The sequence below is a fragment of the Symphalangus syndactylus genome, chromosome 8 (genome assembly GCF_028878055.3).
Source record: "Symphalangus syndactylus isolate Jambi chromosome 8, NHGRI_mSymSyn1-v2.1_pri, whole genome shotgun sequence".
NCBI lineage: Eukaryota > Metazoa > Chordata > Mammalia > Primates > Hylobatidae > Symphalangus > Symphalangus syndactylus.
In genome coordinates this window covers 23,064,013-23,087,148 of record NC_072430.2, presented here as the reverse complement: position 1 = coordinate 23,087,148, position 23,136 = coordinate 23,064,013, and the positions used below count along the sequence as shown (strand labels likewise).

The 23,136-nt window shown below is 53.1% G+C and overlaps 1 protein-coding gene across 13 annotated transcripts in view; it reads right to left on the bottom strand.

Moving 5' to 3' along the window:
• Positions 1-4,032: 4,032 nt before the first annotated feature.
• Positions 4,033-23,136, bottom strand: part of ASB2 (ankyrin repeat and SOCS box containing 2) — a 51,462-nt gene continuing 32,358 nt past the window's right edge. For all 13 annotated transcript variants that reach the window (XM_063643972.1, XM_063643973.1, XM_063643974.1 and 10 more), the window contains 5 exons: positions 20,885-21,130; positions 17,245-17,416; positions 9,007-9,571; positions 7,597-7,750; positions 4,033-4,663 (listed from right to left, as the gene is read on the bottom strand). In XM_063643972.1, coding sequence (XP_063500042.1) covers positions 4,527-4,663; positions 7,597-7,750; positions 9,007-9,571; positions 17,245-17,416; positions 20,885-21,130 — 1,274 coding nt within the window. In that variant the 3' untranslated portion in view covers positions 4,033-4,526. The remainder of the gene's footprint in view (positions 4,664-7,596; positions 7,751-9,006; positions 9,572-17,244; positions 17,417-20,884; positions 21,131-23,136) is intronic.

Sequence of the window (23,136 nt, the reverse complement as noted above, 5' to 3'; positions counted from 1 at the left end):
GCCCAGGTTTTCTCTGCTGCTGTGGACGTGGCTCCGTGGTTGAGAGAGGGTGGGCCTGCTGGCCTGCCGAGCTGCTTATTTTATCAGAACACAGTTTCCGCAACTAAGAAGGGTGCAGTAGGCCAGTCCTGGCTGGGGACTATGGTGCTGTCATCAGCAGTGTGACGCTGGCCAAGTTAATCCTTACTCTGTGCCTCAGTCTCCTCATCTGTACAATGGGGGACTAGGAAACAGGTGCAACTACCTCTTCTGCACCCCAGGCAGGTGTTGGCTGGTTGCAGGCTGCCTTCTTTGGAGCCCACACATGGCCTCTGATTCTTCCTAATACAGGATGCAGGATAGATGGTCACCAAGGGCCCCTCCTACTTGCCTTGTTTTACTCCAGGATTCTCCTGGCCTGGGGAGTCCCCTGGAGGGGCAGCCCCAGCCCAGGAAGCCAGTCAGTGGTTTCTGTCCAGTGGCCTCTGAAGACTTTAGAGCCACAGAAACAGGCATGGCCTGGGCAGAGCTGTTCAGAGTCATTATCTGGCCCATGGGATGGGGACGGTCCTCAACCTAGACCCTCGGCCTCAGACTGCTCTGGTCTTCAAGAGCAGCAAGGGGCTGGGGGGTGGGGTACCCTCCTCTGCCCTCTGTGTGGCATCACACAGGCCCTCTGGATCCATGTGGATGAGCCTCAGCTCCCTGCAAACTGCATAGCAGCGGTTTAAATGCCTGCATCCTAGCCTGCCATCTATCAGCTGTGCAATCTTGGGAAAGTTACTTAACCTCTCTGTGCTGAAATTCCCTCATTTGAAGAATGTGATTGATAACAGACCTGCTGTATAGGTTGTTGTGAGGCCAATGTGAGTGTCTGGCCCACTGCGCTACCCAGATGCTCAGAAGCTTCACCAACCACAAGTCGCCTCTTGTAGTTATCTGGTGATGTCTGTAGGTCCTGTCACGCTGACATTTTAATACTGTTTATGGGCTGTGCTGCCCAGGGGATGATGTGCCTGGACCACCCAACCAACCGCTTGTAGAGGAGGACCTGAGCTCCAGAGGCATGTCTTAGTCTAAGACTAAGATATCTTAGTCTTTGGGGAGAAAGCTCTGGTCTCTCTGATAAGACTGGCCTGTCCCTGCTTACAGCCCCAGGAGGTACCTGATGATCCATTCATTCAAAAGTTGGGAAGCAGAAACCTCTACTAAGACATAGCCTGACAGAAGCCCCTGGCAACATGATGCCCCCACGTGGAAGCAAGGTAGGCAGAAAACATGCATTTAGGAAAGCTTTGGTATTAAAAATCAGTTTTAAATCCCACTGCAGTAACAACAGCAGATACTCCCCTAGCCACAAAGTGAACGGTGCTGGTTCAAAGTAAAACCCAGAAGGCCGGGCGCGGTGGCTCACGCTTGTAATCCCAGCACTTTGGGAGGCCGAGGCGGGTGGATCACGAGGTCAGGAGATCGAGACCACAGTGAAACCCCGTCTCTACCAAAAATACAAAAAATTAGCCGGGCGTGGTGGCGGGCGCCTGTAGTCCCAGCTACTCAGAGAGGCTGAGGCAGGAGAATGGCGTGAACCCGGGAGGTGGAGCTTGCAGTGAGCCGAGATTGCGCCACTGCACTCCAGCCTGGGCGACAGAGCAAGACTCCGTCCCAAAAAAAAAAAAAAAAAAAAAAAAAAAAACCCAGAGCCAGTCCAGGCACACCCCTCCCACCCCTTCACCATCCCCGACACCCACCACTGGGTCAAGCAGGCTCCTGTTCACGAAGGGGAATCTCTGCCAGACTTTCAGGGCTGTGTCTGCGATGCCGTGAGACGTCCCTGAAGCTGCAAACCTCTTGGGGCTGGGTAGGTGCGGCTGCGGGAGGGGCCCACTTCTGCAGAGGGAGGTGGCTGTAAAGTGCTCTACACAGGAGTGATGGTCAAAATACATAATGAATGGCACAATGTTAGCACTGACCAACTGGAACCAACTCACCGGAGCAGTCCCAGGCCAGAAATGAACAACCCCTTAGCTGCTGGGTTGTGGGGAGATGGGGGCAGGGACCTACAGAGGCCAAGGCTGGGCATGGCAATTGCAGGGAGGGGTCCTGAGCAGTGTTTGACTAAGTGGCATGGGCGCATGTACATTAATATTCTAAGAACCCAAATGTAGCACTGGTGCGTCCCAGGCCAGGAGGTACCACATCCTGCAAATGGCAGCTATAGAGAAAACAGTGGCCAAACACCTCCCCAACACCTCCCACTCACCCCGTCAGCCTTACCTCCCCCAGGGTGGCACCTCCCTCAGACCAGCACACTGCCCTGCCCAGTGCCTGGGTCTCTGGGCTGGGAGATCTGTGGCTGCTGCTATAGGACTGTTTGGGACATAATGTGGCCCATGAGATGCTGTAGGTTGAGAGTCTGCCCAATATGCATCTCAGTCCACACACACCAAACAACTCACACACTGGCCCTGCGTGCCTCATTCCATCACCACCTGCCACCCCTCGGGTCAGTTCGACCAGCAGTCACCCGAGATGCAATGCCCTCCCTTTGGCTTCCGGGTGAGCAAAGGCGTTCTTCCATCAGAGTCTCCCCTGGGAGCTGAACCCTCCTTGGCAATTTACCCTCCGGGCTCTCAGGGTTGAGCGTTCCCAGTGGGGGAGAGTGCAGGCTTCCTTTGGGGCTTTCTTAGAATCCCTGCAGGTTCTGCCTGGTGTACAGCAAGGCCGAATGGGACTGTGGCCCAACACTGTTGAGCTGGAACCCCAGGGACTTGCTGTGTGTGCCCACGCAAGTCCCTTCCCCTCTCTGGGCCAGTTTCTCATTTGTACCACGAAGGAGTGGGCAAGACCTGGTTGAGCCCCCTTTGACCTTTCAAAGTGGCCAGAAAGTGCTGCTTGGAAGACTTTCTCTCTGGGAGTTACTGATTCCATAGAAGCCCAGTGTGTCTTTAGCCGGGCACGGTGTCATGCCCCTGTAGTCCCAGCTACTTGGGAGGCTGAGGTGGGAGGATCACCTGAGCTCAGGAGGCGGAGGTTGCAATGAGCCGAGATCATGCCACTGTACGCCAGCCTGGGCAGCAAAGTGAGACTCTGCCTCGAAAAAAAAAAAAAGAAAAGAAACCCAGCGTGTCAGAGCCGGCAGGTGGCCGTCATGTCTCACCATACAGATGGCGAAACTGAGGCCCCAGAGATGTAAGCCAACGGCAGAGCTGAGCCTGGAACCAGTGCTCCCCTCCAGCAATCTAGCTGCTTACTTTCCAAAGGCCAGAAACCACCTCTGACCTTGCTTAAGACTCTACTAGATCCTGGGGCTGGCCTGGTACAGGCTCTCGGCCAGATGGCCTGCTCCGGTGTTGCTGCAGAGTAGCCTGGACTCAGCGGCTTCACTCACACTTGTAAAGGGAGTGCCGATGAGTTACTGTAGCTTCCATGGAAATAGGGCATGCTACCTCTCAGCCCTCGGGGACTGGAGAGACCCCCAGAGTGCCACATGGTGGCGAGCCTTAGCTCTGCCCTGCACCACCTGAAAACAGGATGACAGGTCCTGCTCTGCTCACCCCACAGGGCCGCATGAAGACAGAGGGAGGCACGCAGGGGCCAGAGCTCTGTGCACTCTCAGGCTTGGTACCTTTGCAAGGGCTGACCATGGCCATCACTCTAGCACTGTTGCTCACAGTGGCCGGTATTTAATTTTTTTTTCCTAATTTCTCAACAACCAGCAAAACAGGGGTGAGCAGCGTGTGAAAACAGAGTGCCAGGAAACGTGTAAGACAACCCCGGGTGTCGGGAGACATGTGGGCCCTGAGACTGTGATGGAGCGCCTGTTTCCATGGTGATTGAATCAGGAGAGGAAAACCCATTGGGCCATCATCCGGTCTTGCCTGGGGAGTGAAGGACACAGCCTCTCGGGCCTTTCAGGAGCCCAAACAAAGGTGACACGTTCAGGGGTCCTTGTGCCCCATCCCCACATCTGCCCCGCTCCCGCTACTGCCAGGAGCAAGGCTGAGGACCTCAGGCTTCAGGGAGTCTGATGAGAGGGACTTCACTGGGCAGGTGTCATGTGTGTAACATTTATTATATTAATACTTAACAAAGCCCTCCAAGACCCAGGCTCCCCCTACCCCCTACCCCCTACCTTGGGCCACGTCTTCATCTTAGTCTTTGGGGAGAAAGCTCTGAAGTCAAGTGGTGAGTTTTCCAGAGCAAGCGGAAGGGCACAGGGAAGGCTCTGAGCCCACCTTCCCCAGAACACCTCAAGCTCTGCCCTGGCCCCAGGAATGGAGGTTTCTGCCATTCCTGAAGGTAGAGAAGGTCTGGGATCTGTCATCAGTTTGTAAACAAATGATTCTTCTCCTTGACACATTCTGTTCTCTGCTCTGGCCAAAGCTCTGGCCCTGAGACCCAGTGAGATCCTGGTGGCTGTCCAGGCTGAGAGGGAGGCAGCCTGCAGCCTCGTCTGTCACCAGGTCCCCTTGGAGTTGGGGACACCGACGTCCTGAGACTTAGTAAGAAGAGTCTGTGGGGCTACTGCTCTCTCCCTGTGGCCCCAGTTACTGGGTGTTCTCGTATTTCAGGTATCTAATCAGCCTGCCTGGGAGCGGCAAGGTGTCTAGGAGTTTTATACGGTATTTCCCAATGGCCTTCCGAACCCGCAGCCGGCAAAGGTGAGCCAGAGGTCTTGGAGGTTCTGAAAAAAGGAGGGAAAGACACAGGCTGATTTGTCATTTGCAACAAGCAAAGGGATTGCATCTGTGACCCCAGCCTATGGGAGATGCCCAGCTGATGTGGCTGGGTAAGAGAGGGGGTGCCTGCTGCTGGTCACCCCAGTCCCTGCCAACTACAGAGACCCAGCAAGGCACCTTCCCATTGTTTGCCCCTCATTGATCTGCACAGCCCACGCGGGTGACAGTGTGGTTAGCACACCCATTTCACAGGTGCGGAAACCGAGGCTTAGCAAGGTTCTGGGCCTTGCCCAGGATCCCTCCGGGGACTAGTGGTGGTGTCTCCCTCCTCTTGAGCCTCTTCCTCTGCACACACAACCTGGGCCCCCAAACACAGCCTTAGCAACGGGGTCAGAGGCTTTGACCTCTTAAGTGTCCCTACACGTGGAATTCAACTCGGAGCTCCCGGTGGTGCTGAGAGGCCAGGGTAAGGGGGCAGAGACTGGCAGCTCCCCTCGGGCCCCAGAATCCCACCTGGCTGCCTCCCCCAGGAGCCACGTAGTGGAGTTTTCTGAGCTAGGGAGTGGAGAGAGGTAAGAGCAGGGATGAATGCATCCAGTAATGGAGTAATTTATTTCAATCCTGAGCAAAGGGTCAGACACGAAGAAAGGGCTTGTAGAATCACAGAATCATTCATTCATTCATTCATTCATTCATTCACCAGGCAAATGCTGAGCCCCTCTGCTGCACCTGGCTCTCTGGTTGGGCCAGATATGCAGAGGTGCCTGCCCAGAGGCTCTAGGGGAGGCTTCCACAAGAGACGGTGCCCTCTGAGTGAGGTCCTGAGGGGTGGGGGCAGCAATTTCCAGGTAAGGAAGGGAGACAGGGGCATTCTAAGCAGGGAAAACAGTCAGTGGCAAGGCAAGGAAGTCATGCGAGCCTGGGGCTGGAGGGGCAGGTGGGATGTGGAGCAAGGGCGGAGCGCCAGGCGGCTGCAGCGTTGCCTAGCGAAGCATCCACACACCCATCACTGTTTCTGACACTTCCACTGCCCTCGGAGTTCACTGCCTTCTGAGCTCAGATTTTTCTACTACATAGTACCCCAAAGAGCAGGGAAGCATCATTCCTGTTTTCCAGGCATCTTGCCTGATTAGTTCCTATTTCTATCTCCTAAATGCTGCGGTCTGGATAAAAAATAATGTGGTTACCTTGTACATAGAAGGTCTTGAATATATATTCATTTAATGGCTGAATTGGAATAATTAATTATAGGCATTGAGGCCAGTTAGGACACTTTTTTAATAGTCCAGAAAATAGATGGGGAAACCCTTAGGTAACAAGCTTAGAACATAACCTCCCCTCTGGGAAACTCAGCACAGGCTGCTGGTGAGCAGAGGACACGGAACCATGGGGGCTGGGCTGGCCAATCCATGGGCTCTGGGTGGTTCCTTCCCAGAATAAGGATGTCAGCGTTGCAGCATTAAACAAACAAGCTCGTGGGGACCGTCTTGCAGGTGGAAAGTGGGCTTTAAAGTAACCCGAATAGATATTGGTTAAGAACGATTGGTTTTACTGGCTAACAAATGTGTACTGCACACTAAGGTCTCTGCAGGGATTTCCCTGGGGCATGGTTTAGTTGTGGGGGACCACTCTTCTCTAAGGAAGGCAGGAGAAGGTGACAGAATGGGTGGGACTGATACCTAGGCATAGACTGCTCCGCCCTCTAGTGGCCAAGGATCGTGGTGACAGCAACCAATTATTCATTAGTTCTCTGAAGGTTTATCATGCATCTAGAGTTAAGCCCTGAGTGAATGGGCAAGTTGATGACTCCCTCCTCCATCACTGCCCCAGAAACTTTATCAAAGGCTTCAATTCAAGTGGCTTCTAGGCACCTGTGCCAATGAAAAATCCTACAGCACATTTGGGTTCCCAGGGGTGTGGGGATCAAGGAGGAATGTGGTGAGTCAGAGTTGGGGCACAGGGGTGGGCCTCCCGAGGCTGCACAGTCCCACCTGGGGACAGGAGCAGTAGCCGGTAGTGGTGGAATGACAATGACCTGCTGCAGGTCAGCCTCCTTGTAAACACTTGGCCAGGGCAGGACTGTACCCTCAGAGCCAGAGAAAGCCCTAGGGTAGCTGGAATGCCACTGCACAGATACCCATTTCTGTCACCTGTGGCATCCTGTTTGCCCAGGTGAGCTCCAAAAATGCCTAAGAGGGATTCTGGCTTCCTCAGCCTGACTTAGCCAGGCAGCCCCATCTACTCTGCACACATCAGAGGGACAGTGGCCGAACTCCACTTCACTGTGCCTGGCACAATTCAGGCGGGTCGAGCTGAAAGGGGCCGGACAATGAGCCTGCCCAGGCCCCTCTGTTCAGGTGGGGAGAGGCCTCACCCAGCAAGGCCCTGGCAAGGCTGGCTCCAGGGTTCAGGGGCCTGTCTCCCACACCAGGGTGTTCTATGCACCAACAGCCTTGGTGTCACCTGGGAGCCTGTTGAAACGCAGACTCCCCGGCCCCGCCCCAGACCTGTGGAATCCGAAGCTGCATTTTTAACAGGACACCCAGGTGCTTCATGTGCACTTTAGTCTGAGACATCCTAGACCATCATCCTCCCCTCTCCCCTCCTACAATGCCCCAAATCATTCACAACCTACCCTGAAGGTCCCGGTACCCCTCAGGGAGCTGAAGCTGTTTAAAACATCATGGAAAGATGTAGCGGAGAGACTCTGGGGTTGGTCAAACCTGGGTTTTAATCCAAGCTCTGCCACTAACTGTGACTTTGGCTCAGGTGGCACAACTCTCTGAGAGGCAGATTCCTCACGCTTCATCCGAGGAGTTACAGAGCCTGGCAAGGAGCAGGTGCTCACAGGGTTAGGAACAGTCACATTCCCTAAGGCCTGGGACTCTCAGTCAGGTAGGGAGATCTGCCAGCCTTGGCAGCAGCAGCAAGTCCCTACCTGCCTTCTCCTTGATGACAGCCCAGTCCTCAAAGCTGTCAATGTGCTCCTTCAGCCGCGAGCAGAGCTGCACGTTGCCCACGTAGTCCAGGAGGACATCGATGATGGGCCCTGCCCAGCGGCTCACCTCTGGGGCAGATACGAACTCACAGAACTGAAAGAGAACACGCCGGGACCAAGAAGTGAGTTCATCCCACCTGCAGGAGCCTGCGGCCAGGGAGGGCAGCAGATGTGTCCAAGCACAGACACTGTACACACCCAGGCTAGGATCCCCTGAACCATGTCACCTCAACACAGGCTTCTGCTGCCCAAAGTGGAAGATGGGCAACTTGAGCAAGTCACATCACCTATGAGCCTCAATTTCCCTATCTTTAAAATAGGTATATGAAACCAACTCCAAAGGGATTTAATATGAGAATTAGGTAATATGAACATAAACTTTGCACACAGTAGGCAGCCCATGAATGATCGCCATTAACTATTAAAATAATGATCTCCAGGAGAGGAGTGTGTCTAACTTCCTTTTAAGTTCTGACTCCCCCCCCACCTTTTTTTTTTTTGAGATGGAGTCTGGCTCTGTGGCCCAGGTTGGAGTGCAGTGGCGCAATCTCGGCTCACTGCAAGCTCCGCCTCCTGCGTTCACGTCATTCTCCTGCCTTAGCCTCCCAAGTAGCTGGGACTACAGGCGCCCGCCACCACACCTGGCTAATTTTTTTGTATTTTTAGTAAAGATGGGTTTTCACTGTGTTAGCCAGGATGGTCTCGATCTACTGACCTCGTGATCCGCCCGCCTCGGCCTCCCAAACTGTTGGGATGACAGGCGTGAGCCACCGCGCCCGGGCAAGTTCTGATTTTTAAAGTAACAACATGGATGTGTCCTGCCTCTGGGTCGCTGGCTTTCTGCTTCTGACCTGACCCTACACCAGCCTGCTCTTGACATCCCTTTCCGGATCGTGCTTATTTCACATCGCATTCCAGGTGTAGGTTTGCTGGAGGTGACAAGCCTCTTAGTTTGGCAGAGTTCTCCGCTCCATTATCGGTTCCTTAAATTCCCCAACGCAGTGGACCACAATAAGGATTTCACTGTTCCAATGCACCACTAAGTTCTGCGGCCTCTCAAGTGTGCTAACCACCTGTTCCGCTGCCTCCAAAGTGTGCTAACTCCTAGTTCCCTCCAAAGCTCCCTCCAAAGAGCCCTAAGCGCTAACCTACGCTACCCAGGACGCAGGTTAACCACCCTGCTCTGCTGCCTCCAAAGCTGTCCACACTTCCCCCGAAGGGTGTTAATCACTAGTCCACGCTGCTCCCAAGGAGCGCGAACCACCCTGCCCCGCCCACCGCCCATGTGCGCGCGCGTCCCCGGGCCACACCCAAAAGGCATGCTCCCCACCGCCAGCGCGCGCCGCCCACCTGCACCACGCTGGGCTCCTTGTCGGCTGCGGGCGCGTCGTTGAACCTGCTGGAGGGCTGCGGGGCCGGCGGGTGCGGGCCGTTGCCGTAGAGGCATGAGAAGCAGGGCTCGCCGTCGCAGCCCAGGTCCATGAGGAACTTGAGCAGCGACAGGCACTTCATGGCGAACATGATGGTGGCGGGGAAGGCGGTGGGGTGCGTGGCGATATAGGCGTCGATGTTCGCGCCGTGGTCCAGCAGCAGCTGCATTGTGCGCAGGCAGCCGTGGCGGATGGCCACGAGCAAGGGGCTAATGACGTCGCGGTTCGGGTCGGCGCCGTGTTCCAACAGCAGCTCGGTGGCGTACACGTTGTTGTTGACCACCGCGAAGTACAGCGCGGAGCTGCGCCGGTCTTCGTAGAGGCGCGCGCGCTCCGGCGCCAGCGGCGTGTTCACGTCGAAGCGCGCGCTCAGCAGCGCCTCCAGCACCGCGTCGTGGTTGCGCTCCGCCGCCAGGTGCAGCGGACTGACGCCGCTACGGCGTATGCGCGTGCGGCTGGTCACCGGCAGCAGCATCTGCACGATCCTGCCGGGTCGAGGGGCGGGCGCGGGTGAGGGGAGGGTCGGGGTGGGGCCGGGTGGGGCCGACCCCGCCAGCCGGAGCGCTGCGGCGCCAGGCTCGGCTGCTCGCCCTGACCGCGGGCTGCCACGCGGATCCCACCGGCAGGGGGCGCCGCGGGTCAACCTTTCTCACCCCACTGGGGAGGGTGGGTTGGCTGCCGTCCCCGCTTTACAGATAAGGAAACTGAGGCTCAGAGAGCTTCAGCCACCCTCCCAAAGTCACATAGCCAGTAAGGGGCAGAGCTGGGCTTCATACCCAGAACCCTTGGCCTCCGAAGTCTGAGTTCTTAAAAACCTCAGCCAGACTGCACTAGGGTTTCAAGAAGCTCCCACTGATTTATTTCAGTCTAAGCGCTGTTGCCCATTGCCAGCTCAGTTATCTGGAGGAATTGACTGGAAGGCCTCCAAACCAATGAATGCCCAACCTCCTCCCTGCAGGAGGCAGTAGAGCCTGGTGGCGAAGTTTGGAGCCAGACCCTGCTCTCTCTGGGGGAGGACGGACAGGGACAGCCAGAGCCCGGAGCCCACCGTGTGCCAGGAGGCTCCTAAAGGCTTTACAAGTGCTATTGGGTTTAATCTTTACAATAACCCCTAAAGCATGGCTCATCATTCCCATTTTGCACATGAGAAGATTCAAGGCTCTGAGAGATTAAGGGACTTGACCAGTCATACAATCAGAATAGGGGAACCAGGGTGTGTGCCCTCCTCCGACGCCAGGGCTGAGCTGTCCCTATCTTGCTGTCCTGGGACCCCCGTGGAGCCATGAGATCCTGAGGACAAAAGGGGACAAATGTGTTTGGCCCCAACTAATTTGGCCCCAACTACTACTGCCCCAGGCCCCAACCAGCCCACTGTGACCATGAGGTCACTTAACACTCCTCTCCTGTCAGTCTCAACGCCTCCTCCCCTGAAGGCTGACGCTAGCTTCTCCCAGTCTCTCTGCCTCACCTTCTGTGTGTGGAGAATTTGGTCAGCCACTGCGGAAGCCTGAGCTCCCTGCAACCACCAGTTCCTCTCTTCCCTAAAACACGAGCACTGATCTCAGCACTTTACCTCTGTTAATCTATTAAATCCTCCCAGTAGCCCTCTGAAGTGAGTACTATAATATCCTCATTTCAGAGATGAGGAGACAGAAGCCCAGAGAAGGTATGTGACTCCTCCAAGGGTACACAGCCAGTAAGTGATGGAGCCAGGATTTTAACCCAGGCAGTCTGACCCCAAAGCTACACTCTGAACAACTCCCTTACCTCTTGTGTAGCAGTCAGGGTGACAGTTAATATATCCCGGGGTTTTGCAGTCTTCATAATGTGTTAACTTGCCTGCTCGTTTTATCTTCACTGCAGCCCCGGGTGGGAGTGGCCAGAGCAGGCCTGTGGCCTTCTTTTTAACAGATGTGGCTCAGAGAGCTGAAGTGACTAATCAGGGGTCATAAGACAACTCTGGGGGCTCAACCCCAGGACTCCTGACCCCTTCTCTTGGCTCTCTTCTCCTAGAGCCCTGCCACCTGCAAGAACAAGCTCCTGCCACCAGTATGATTCCAGACCCTAATCCGTCCAATCCCTGCTGACAGGTGACCTCACAGCCTCCTGTGGGACTCCAAGGAGGTGGCCATTGCAGAGGGTGGGGCGGGGAGGGGGGGAAGGGGAGAGAAGCAGGTGCCACCAGGCCCATTCCCACGCCTCTGGCCTCCTGGCACGCAGGCTTCCTGGAAATCTGATGCCAGCGACCTCCTGCTGGGATCTCAGTGGAAAGTATTATTATTGTTAGTGATGCTGTGTTTGGCTAAAATCTGACTCTAAGACCTCAAAAGGAAATTCACACACCCAGGGGGGCTAATTGCCTCCTAATTTCTATTTGTGTAGGCACAGGAGGCCTGACTTTGCTCTGCAGAGGTGCTGGTCAAAGGCAGGCCTGGGCCTTACCCTGGATGGCGGCCACGGCCAACAAATGCTCTGCTAACAGCTGTAACGTGCCCAAGCACGGGAAAGAACAGCGAGAGGGGCTGCCCTGGGGCTGCTGGCCAGATGGGGCTGATATCTCTGGCAGGTCACAGCTGGCCTCCTGCAATTCTCCACGAACCAAGGGGAAGTGGCAGAAATGTGGGAACTTGAGCATTGTCTCAGTAATGTGGTGAATCATCTTTTGTGACAGGACTCTGCCAATCAGAAAGTGAATGTGTAATGCCAGACGGGCTCTGGAGATCAGTGTGTCCAGCTCTCCCATTTTACAGAAAGTAAAACTGAAGCCCAGGCTTGGGGTGGGGAACAGAGTGAGGTTGGACAGAAGGTGGGTGGTGCACAAGAACAAAATACAGGTCTCTGGATGCCCAGGGCCAGGCCTTCTATGATGCCCTTCTCCTCCCAACTATGGGAGCGGCCATGTTGGTAGCCCTACTGCACATCATCACTCCTCTTCCCAGCCCATTTTGTGGGGCAGAGGACAGGAGGACAGGGGGGTGACTCCTCCAAACAGTCTGACTCTTCCCACTTCTCCCACAGGCACGTTTTGGGATCTCAGAGTACAGTTGCTCAAGTGGCACCTTATGAAGAGAAGCAAAGGTGACTATTGCCTGATAGAGCCATAGCTGTCTGGAAGGATGGCTCCCTACCCCTTCCTTGTCCCCTCCCCAATGCAGAGGCCACAACTACCAGCTTAGTTTTGCCTGTCTGGGCCCTGAGACCAGAGCAGATCCAGCTCACGGTCATTCCAGGAAGACCCAGTTCAGCAGTGTCGCAGGTGCTGAGCTGTCTCTGACCTTGGACGTCATTCCGAATCACTGGGCTCCTGTCTTGTTCCTAGGACCCACCAGTATCTGAAGCCTGTCATCCTTGCCCCAGGCCCGGGCTCCCACTCCAGGATTCTAGTTTCCTCAAAGCAGCAGCTTGGTCATACCACCTGGCCCTGGCTTCCTGAATCTACCCCAACAGCAAGGGAATGGGCAGAGAGCTATGAGCCAACACAAGCTGTCCTTAGCTATAGAGGGGCCCAGCATGGGCAGTGGGGAAACCGGGAGGCTCAGAGTCAGGGGTACATGGGTTACACACCAGCTCTGCCTTTTAGCACTGGGCCAGCGCAGGCATGTCACTTAACCTCTCTGAACTACACCTAAAGCAGAGGGGTAATTAATTGTAATAATATGATGACGATGATGATGATGATAGCAGCTATAGCTACCCTTTATTGAGCTCCAGTGGGTTGCTGTGAGCACTTTACCCCTTACCTTCCTAAGTCATAATTGTGCTAATATTGCTGAGCACTTACTGTGTGCCAGGTACCATTTAAAATGGTCCTCACATTTGTTTACTTAATTTAATCCTAGCATGACCCTCAGAGCTAAGAACTTAATCTCATTTACTCATTCACTCGTAACAATCCAGCAAAGTAGGACTGCTTACAATCCCAGGTCCAGGTTACAAAGCACAATGTAATAATCTTTCACCAAGGCTCCTTCTGAGTATAAAATGAGATCTTACGCATGAATCTGATTGGCTTGTAGTTGGCAGTGAATAAACAGTGCCCTTGGTGTCTTGACCACCACAATGACTGCAGCCTACTGCCCCTGCTACCCTAAACACAGAGGCATTCTGGATCACCACATCACTGTGGTTTGACCTTTGTCAGTGTTCAGTGTAAATTTGGATGGAGGGCCAGGCGCGGTAGCTCACACCTGTAATCCCAGCACTTTGGGAGGCTGAGGCATGTGGATCACTTGAGCTCAGGAGTTCGAGACCAGCCTGGGCAGCATGATGAAACCCCATCTCTACTAAAATACAAAAATTAGCCAGGCATGGTGGTGGACACCTGTAATCCCAACTACTTGGGAGGCTGAGGGAGAATCACTTGAACCCAGGAGGCAGAGGTTGCAGTGAGCCAAGATGGTGCCACTGCACTCCAGCCTGGGTGACAGAGACTCGGTCTCAAAAACCAACAAACAAACAACAACAACAACAAAAACATTGACTGGAGGATTGACATGGGAACCATTTGCCCACAGATGGCTCCATTGCCAACACTTCTGAGCTTCACTGTGCCACCCTGACTTGTTTTCTATGAAGTCTTGAGCTCTGAGCCTCAGTTTCTCTTTTAACTAATGGGGATATTAACTTGCTTGTCAATGTGCTTGATAAACTGCTTTTTAATTTAATGTATTAAGTGTTCTCTGTTTTGCCGTATTCCAGGAAGAATTTCAAGTGGCTTGCAAAGACTGATAAAATACAGCAAAAATATTATATGTTGGAACTAAAAGAGAAGGAATATTTAAAAACCAGGGAGTCAGAAGTAAGGCCCAGAACCCAAGTCTGTGTTTTCTGTTGGCTGCAGAAAAGGCTCGAAGATCCTGATTCTCTACCCAGGCTGCACAGTAAAATCTCCTGGGCAGCTCTTAGACACCTTGAAGCCTCAGCCACAGCCCAGACCAGCGGCAGTGCCACCTCGTCAGGTGGGGCCCAGGCATCAGGGTTTCTGGTGCAGCCAAGGTTGGACACTACTGTTTTGGGTGCTATTCTTGGGGCATCTGCTCTGGGCTAACTCACACAGTTTCTTAATACGTCTATCTTTGGTGTTGATCTTTGATTTCATGAGGTGGCTTTGCTAAACTGGAAATGAACAACCGGAAACTGTGTGTCTTGGAGGTGACTGCGACGTCGGGACTTTAGGGCTCCTTTCTCAGCACACTCGCATGTCACCCCCTGCGGTTAAGTGTGCTGACGAGAAGACAGCATCTGGCAAACAGCCCTCGGCCCCTGGTGCTGCCTTCCATGCCTGGGACGGACGGCCAGGGTGTGTTGGCAGGTGGCAGAATGCGGAATGCCTATGGAATGTCACATCAAATCCCCGAGCAGAGGGCCTTTAATGCTGTATGCCCAGGGAGGGAGTGATGAGCTCGAGACTTGCTGGCCATGGGCCCTGCCTGGTGGCAGAAGCTGCTGGGAACCAGGCTTTAACCCTTTGTTGGGTAGCCCTAAAAAGTGGCCCAGGCCCTCTGAGCCTTGGGGGACAGAGGGAAATGGGGCCCGGGAATGGAGGTTGACTAACCAGGGAATTTGTCCTGGGAATCCACATGAATCCAAGGTAGGTGAGTTTAGGGGAACATCAGCCACATATACAGTGTTCCAGGCAGGATGCGCCTTGTTCTCTGATCATCCCCAAGGCCACCTAGTGCCCCTTCAGCTTCTCCTCCAGCTGGGGCTGGACTGCCAACACCTCTGGGTTCACTTGAAGGCAGCCCAGATGAAGGTCCCAGCCCTGCTGCTATCTCAAAAATCACTTCCATATCTGACCTTGGCTTCCTTCTCTCTAAAACCAGGGCCTGAATTAGATCAATGGTCCCTGCAGCTATGGACAGGCTGTATCTGATTTGCTCAGGGAGCTTTTCAAAGAGACAGTGGGGCTCCTTCTCTCCTGGAGATTCTGGTTCACTGGATCTGATGTGGCATTTTAAAAATAGCCCAGAGGGACATGGATATGCAGGCTAGAATTGGGGGGCAGTGGGCCAGGAGATTTCCAAAGTGCACCCATTTCCTGTGTGTTCACTCTGGATCTCTTTGGGGTCAGGCTCAAAGTAAACTGTGTTTGCCCAACTCTGACTGATGCCCGATGATTTGTGGAACTGAAGAGGAAGGAGCCATCTTGTCCATACCCACTGCCCAGCTTGAGCTGCTGTCTGAACCGCTCAATCCTGGAACGCACTCTCCCTCAGTAAGAGTGGGTGACCGTAGGACGCCTGAGCACACACTGGGCGCAGGCGCTCTGCTAGGTGCTTTTTTCCATTCTATATCCGCGCATATCCATTTTACTGGTCCTCCGACAACCCCATGAGGTGGGTGTAACCATTTCCCGTTTTATAAATGAGGAAAATGAGGCTCAGCAAGGTTAAGCAACTTTCCCAATGGCCTCAGCAGGGATTCACACCCAGATATGTCAGCCTCGTGGACAGCTGTGCTGTCCAGAAAAGGCCGAATCTCCTCTGTGTATGTACTGGGGGGTGTGGGGAGTGGGGAGGGCATCTTTGGTTGGTCTTGGTGCAGGCAACCTGCACAGAAGGGGCTGGAGCTTTAACGGTCGGCTCTGAAGGTGAGTCTTCATTTCAGTCTTTGGAATGTCACTTTGACCCCATTTCCCTCTGCCTTAGTGAAGACAACAAACATGCCCCAACACAAACAGTCTGTGCTTCTCACTCTCCTGCCTGTCTGGAAGACTGGGGTGTGTTTGCCCAAGTGTCATCGGGGTACATGAGATGGGATTTTAAGTGAAATGTTTTTAAAATTGATGGTAAATGGATAACATACTAGTGTGATAAATGTCTCCTCTTCAAAATAAATTCATTGTAAGTAAAAACATTATTTAAAGGAAAAAATACTAAACAATGAGAGTATAGATATTTAAAATCAGGAAGAAAATCTGTGAATGGACAAAGTTTGGGAAGCACTTGTCCAGCAAAAAGGGTCAGGTGCTGGGGTTTAAGTCCTAGCCCTGGGGACGGGGCTTTCAAGGGGCAAGTCTCCTGACTACCAGAGTCTTCGTTTCCTGTCCTGCGAAATGAAAATCCGGGTTGACCCGCATACCCACAGCGCAGTGTGAGGCCCACATGGGAGGCAGATGAGTCACACTCTGGAAATGACCAAGCCCTGTCCATCCTTCAGGGGCGGCTGGAGCTCCACCTCTGTGACCTAGGCTTCCCCATGTAGCAGTGCTGCTGGGAATGTTTAAAAACTGGCTCAAGCAGGGGCAGAGAAGGGGGAAAGGACTCTGGTTTGTAGCATTTGCCTATTTCCATGCTGTAAATAGTCCCCCATTGCCAATTTTAAGCTATCAATGTGAGGTCAGCAAACACGGAGTTGGGAAGAGGTGTGCCGTCGGTTCATGAGAACTAGCACGAGCTGGCTCTAGCACACCTCTGCATCTAGCCCTGGCTTGTCTCTCTCCACAGGAGCCATGCAGCTCTTCCGCATGCTCTTTCATGATGTCATGAATTCACATGTCTGTGCCTCTTCCCTTCCTCCAGATTGCTCCTCGGGAACTTAAGCCTCTCTCTTCTCGCTCAGAGTATCTAGCACATAGTAATTGCTCAATAACTGCTAGTTCTTATCATTGGTGCTGTTTGTGTTATTGTAGGTTTTCCTTGCATGCTTGCTAATTGCCTGGGAGGTTATCCTTGCATTCCTGTACTCCCAGAAATATTCATTAGTTCAGACTCATATCTGCCCCCCGGATAGAATTCCTGTAGATGTGACCTTTGGAGCAGGTGAGTACCTGCCGCCTATTAGCTGTGTGACCTTGTGCAAGTCACTCAACCTCCTGTGTCTTAGCTTCCTCATCTAAACAACAGAGATAATAATATCCATCTCAATGAACTGTTAAGCAGATTAAATAAGTTTCTGATGCGAAGTACTGGTAAGTGCCGCGGAAGGGTTTGCTGTTATTATTGCAGTTGCTGTTGTTCTAGGCATTCACTCCATGCTTGCTAACTGCTAAGGGGCTTCCCTCCTTTCCATGGGAAAGGTGATGTCCATTCTGACCTCTCCTGGGCCTCCCTAATCCTGTGGGTGGGACATTCAGGGCAGGCCCACCCCTCCAATCCCCTACTCCCAGTGTGGGCCTCGGGAGAGCTGCCTGGGTGCTGGCGGAGCCTGGGCTGACCTGTAGTTGCCCTTCTTGGAGGCGACATGCAGTGGGAGCAAGCCGTCCTTGTTGGTCTTGTTGGCGTCGGCACCCTGTGACAGCAGAAACTCCACCACCTCCTCATGCTCGTTCTTGCAGGCCTCGTAGAGGGCAGATGCGCTGTCGCTGGCCTGCGTGTTGATGTCAGCACCTGGGGAGGGAGAAGAGATCAGCAAGTGGCCAAGTGACCGGGAAGTTGCTGTCCTCGGTGTAACGCCACCGCGTGGTGGGCCTGCTGTGCTAACCACGGTAGTGCATGGGACCTTTAACAAGGACCCTTAGGAAGGAGGAGTCTACCTGGGGCCACCCCCAGCTTCTTTCAACAACATCAAGACCCAGGGGCCTGGCCAGGTGCGGTGGCTCACGCCTATAATCCCAGCACTTTGGGAGGCCAAGGCAGGCAGATCACCTGAGGTCAGGAGTTCGAGACCAGCCTGGCCAACATTTAGTAAACCCTGTCTTTACTAAAAATACAAAACTTAGCTGGGCATGGTGGTGGGCGCCTGTAATCCCAGCTACTCGGGAGGCTGAGGCAGGAGAATCGCTTAAACCCGCAAGGCGGAGGTTGCAGTGAGCTGAGACTGTGCCATTGCACTCCAGCCTGGGCAACAAGAGTGAAACTCTGTCTGGAAAAAAAAAAAAAAAAAAAAAGAGCCAGGGGCCTGCCAGCCCAAACAGAGGCCTCTGAGAGGATACAAGCAGCCACGATGATGCTGGCGTTTCCTGAGCACCTACTACATGCTGAGCATCGTGCTTTCCACAGGCTATATCTGAATTCACAGTGGGTGGTCATCCTGTGAGGTCAGTACTGCTCTTATCTCCAGATTACAGATGGGGGCAGTGAAGCACAGAACACCTAGATCACTTGCCTCAGACCACCCAGCTCATAAAGATGGAGCCAAACTTGAACCCAGATGGTCTGATGGCAGAGGCGATGGTGGATGTTTTGATGGTAGAGGCCATGCTCTTAACCCTCACTCCATGTAAGAGGGCCTGGGCTCTGCCCTGAGAGAGGCCTCACAGGTCTAGGAGAGCAAAGAGCCTCTAATAAAGGAAAACCCCAATAATGTTATTAATTGCAATTTGCTATTAATATTGCTATTATTATTGCCAATGTTGCCACGCTATTAATATTGATCGTTATTGCTATCAATAACTTCTAGCTCTTATCATTAGTGCTCCTTGTGCTTGGTATTCCCTGCATGCTTGCTAATTGCTAATTCTCTGCCTTTCACTTCAAGGAATAAGAGAATTACTTTCCTTCTCCTCCCAAGAAAATACTAGGCCAGGTGCATGGCTCACACTTGTAATCCCAGCACTTTGGAAGGCCAAGGGGGGCAGATCACTTGAGCTCAGGAGTTCAAGACTAGCCTGGGTAACCTAATGAGACTCTGTTCTCTACACCTACTGAGTAGCCCCTGGCCGGGCATGGTGGCGCATGCCTGTAGTTCCAGCTACTTGGAAGGCTGAGGTGCGAGGATTACTTGAGCCCAGGAGGTTGACCTAGGCTGCAGTGAGCCAGAATCACACCACTGCACTCTAGCCTGGGCAACAAAGTGAGACCCTGTCCCCAAAACAAAAACAAAACAAAACCCAGAAAACATTAATCCATGCTGCTAGGAGGAGGAATCAGGCCTGGTGACAATCTGCCTTCGGCTCAATCGTCTACACCTGCTTCATCTCCTGGTTGGGGGGTGAGGGAGAGAACTGATGTGCACACAGCTTTCTCTGCAGAAAGAGAGTTCAGCAGTCCTTCCTTGTTCTAGAAGGACATAGAACTAAGATGCTGGAAGATGTCAGTGGAGCTAAAATCAAAAGCATCTGCTAACCACAGGTCATCTCTCTAAGCATATTGCTGATCTCAGGATTTCTGGTAATTTCTTATTTTTGATGATGGTGTGACCAGTTTCTTATCTAGTGGAAAGAGCACAGGCTTTGGCGACAGATGAGAATCAGTTGAGGCATCTGTTTCGTGGCTCACAAGCTCTGCAGTCTCAGAAAGCCTTTAGGAGCCTCAGTTTTCTCATCTGTTGACCAGGGATAATAGTACCTACCCCTCGGGGTTACTGCAGGGAGCAAACAAAATAAGCACATCTCTCAGCGCAGTGCCTGCCACACACAGGGAAGCTGCTCAGCAAATGCCAGTTGCTCAGGATGGAAGGAGCTGGGCAGAGGGCTTCGTTCTGCCTCTGGCCTGAGGGAGAGCCAGTGAGCCGCCCTAACGCTCTGTCGGGCTCTCAGAGGCAGGTGCCCTGGAGAGCTGGACCCCACCAGCAAAGCCGCTTGCTCACACAGGAAAAATATTTGGGTTGGAAAATGGACTCAGCCCACAAAGTGAACACACCCTGACTCAGAGTGTCGGTGGGAGACCTGGACAGATGTTTGGAGTTAGCGAGGTCACCCTTGCCCGCTGAGCATGCTGTCCTTCACCAGGACCCCCGGCCTGGGCTCCCAGGACCCTGCCTGTGCTCCTTTGTTCTTACGCTGGGCAGTCCAGATTTGTTCCTGGCTGCAGGGAAGGGCCTGCGCCTATGTTCCCGACTGCTCAGGCATGGATGCTTACCTGGGCAGAGTCCTGTGCTGCCGACTCTCACAGGGTAGGGTGGCTGGCAGAGCACAAAGCATGTGCAGTTTGGAGTCAGATGGCAATGAGTGGGTCAGCATCCAGGCTTGAACTGTGACCAATTAGTTAACCTCTCTGAACCTCAGTCTCTTCATCTATAAAATGGGACGAGCATACTACCTACCACATGGGGCTATGGGGAAAGCTCCATTGCCCCAATCTGTGTTCACATTTAGCAAGTCCTCAACAGATTACTACAGTTCAGCCTCAGCGTCTGGATTACCTCTGGCTTCTCTGTTGCTAGAGAGAGAGGGTTACTTCCCGTGGAGAGAGAAAATAAATCAAAGGCGTTCTTGGGGAAGATCAGGATATAATGTTCTGAAACCAAAAGCAAGTCTGCCATGTCTCGGGGTCTTCTGCTACTGGGCCATCATAATGCAGGCCATATTGTGTTATTTGCTCCCATTAAGATATTTCACAGGCAAAGAGGGCAAAGACCTGAGTTCAAGTCCCAGCTCTGCCACTGATTTGCTGTGTGACCTTGGACAAATCACTTTCCCATCCTGGTCCTTGAGTTCATCACCCATGAAAGGGGGAGGTGATCTAAATGTTGCTTGAGGTTCCTTCTGGCCCTGAAGTGTGATGTGGTGGAAAGAGAAGCGGTTGGGGTGTCAGGAGACCAAGAGTCTAGCTAGTTCTACAACTAATTTGCTATAGGACTATAGATAAGTCACTTCCTCTCTCTGTGCCTCAGACTGCTCGTTTGTAAAATGAAAATGTTGGACTAGATTATAAATGGCAAATAGGTGGTTCGTGGGCCACACCCCCCACAGTTGTGCTAATGGCGGATGTCACTAGTGGATACCGACGCTCTTTCCACTGAGCCTGGACACGGCCTCAGCATCTTTCTCAACACAGCACTCTAGGAGGAAAATCTCACTCCATCAGTGTGCCCACAAGATGACCCCTAACTTGCCTTCCCTTAGAGCTGACCTCTGACATCCTTCCCGTGTGCCCTTTGGGGACTCCATGACCTAGGGACCCTTAGCCACTCACCGTACTTGGCTAAGAACCTCAAGGCCTCCAACTGTCCACTCTGGGCGGCCACGAACAAGGGGGTGATGCCGTAGGCATTCTTGGATTCCACCTTGGCTCCTCCGCTCACCAGGATCTGCATGACCTCCAGGTCATTGCGAGACACAGACTCGTGCAGAGCGGTCCAGCCGCGGTTGCAGCGGTGGTTGGTGTCTGCGTTGTGCTGCACCAGAATCTTCACTGCCTCTGCGTTCTTGCGCTCGCAGGCTGTGCTCAGGGGGAAGCAGGGATGGTCAGCAGGGCCTGGCGGGAACTGGCCAGCAGAGACTGCATTCATTCGCCTGTCCATTCACTCATCCACTCATTCAGCTTTCCACTGCATGTGTATTAAGTTCCAATCCCTGCATTGAACCTGGGATAGATGACTAAAAGCAATACTGATACTAACATTAGCAAGAATGCCTGCTGATTCATATGTATAGTACTGGTTCTATGCCAGGCTCTCTGTTCTAAGCACATTTTACAGGATTAACTAATTTAATCCTTCCAAATCCCCTTAAAGGATGCAGTGATGTTATCCCCTTTCACAGATAAGGTGAAGCACAGAGAGGGTAAGTGACTTGCCCAAAGTCACACAGATACTAAGTGGCGGAACTGGAATTCAAACCCAGGTAGTCCGGCTGAAGGTCTCTGTCCTCTGGGATGTCCCAGGATGTCCCTATCATTTCCCCTTCCAATGGTACCTGCTTCAGTCCTCCACATTACCAAGGCTGGGAGAATCTTTCTAGATGAGGAGTGGACGGTGTCATAATCCTGCTGAACTTCCCCCTGCTCCAGCAAAGGCTATAATTTAGTTCAGGGTAAAATGCACGTTGTGAGTACAGCTCTGCAAGTCTTTCTTGACCTGCTCTAACCTCCTTTATAAGCCTCATCTCTCTCTAGACCCCAAATGTGCCCTTGGCTCTGGCCCCAGAGTTCTCACCAGGAGCTGCAGGTGGTATTGGAGACACCTGGGCACTTGTCCAAATTAACCAGCCCTGGAAGCTTCTCTCTGTCCATGTCAGTGGGAGGAGGAGTGAGGAATGGGTCAGGGAGACTGGCAGCAGGGGGAGGAGGGCTGCCTGTGTACTGTTTCAAACAGGACCATAGGCCAAACCTTCTACCTCCCTAAGCCTTGATTTTCTCACCTGTAAAATGGAGAGAATAAAACCTTCTTGAGCGGATGCTATGGGAGTGAGACAGTGTGTAAGGCATGAGCATGGTGCTTGGCACATACTAGGTGTGCTTGCAAGACCAGGGCCAAGCTCTGGCTGTGGGCTGCCCAGCTTCCTAAGCACTCCCTTTGGACAGCTGAGGTTCCAGGTGATAGCCATGGTGCCCTGGCAGGCACGGATTCCAGGGAAGACACTTCCACGGTGGGTCTGCAGTGGATCCAGTGACCTACTACTCAGTTCCTGCTACCCAAGCTGTTCCAAGCACTGGATAGCCGACATGTGGGAAATCAGGGATATCTGTAATTTTTCCAAGTACAAAGACCTGATCATTTTTGTAAGACCCTAGATGATTGCTTCAGCACGTAGGCACGGACAGGATGCTTTGGAATGTAGTGTTTGAATGCAGTGTGACATCCACCTCCCTGAGTTTAAACCACTGGGGTACCCCTTGCTAGCTGTGTGATCCTGGGCAACCCATTTAATGTCTTGGTGCCTTAGGTCCTCATCTGTGAAAGGGGATACCAGCAGTGCCTACCTCATGTGTACATGGACATGAGGGGTCCATAAGAGAACAGTGCCTGGCACATACTAAACACTCAATCAATGCTAGCTATTGCGATTATTTAGATTTTGACTCTGGGTACTGCTAGGGCAGCCAACAAATGTCCGTGGATGATGCACTGAGTAAGCCAGGAGGCCTTGTTTCTCTTAAACAAATGTCCCAGAGGTACATGCTGTCGCATACCTTCATGCCTTTGCCTGTGCGATTCCCACTGCTTGGCCAGCAGGTGATTCCTCCTCTGCGGTTCAGCTCAGGCGCCCCTCCTCTGGGTGCCCCTCCCCCATGCTCCCACAGTGCCCCCTGCCAAGCTCTTTACTGCTGTCTGTGTGTGGGTGCCTACAGGGCTGGGAGGGTGCACAGGTTGGACTATAGCTTTTCAGCTGCAAGCCCTCAGTGTCCCTCAGCGTCCTGGCCCATGGGAGGCAGTTGGAAAATATTGGTAAAATACATGCAGGAATGAATGATTCAGTTACAGAAATTGTGCATTTGAGCAGGGC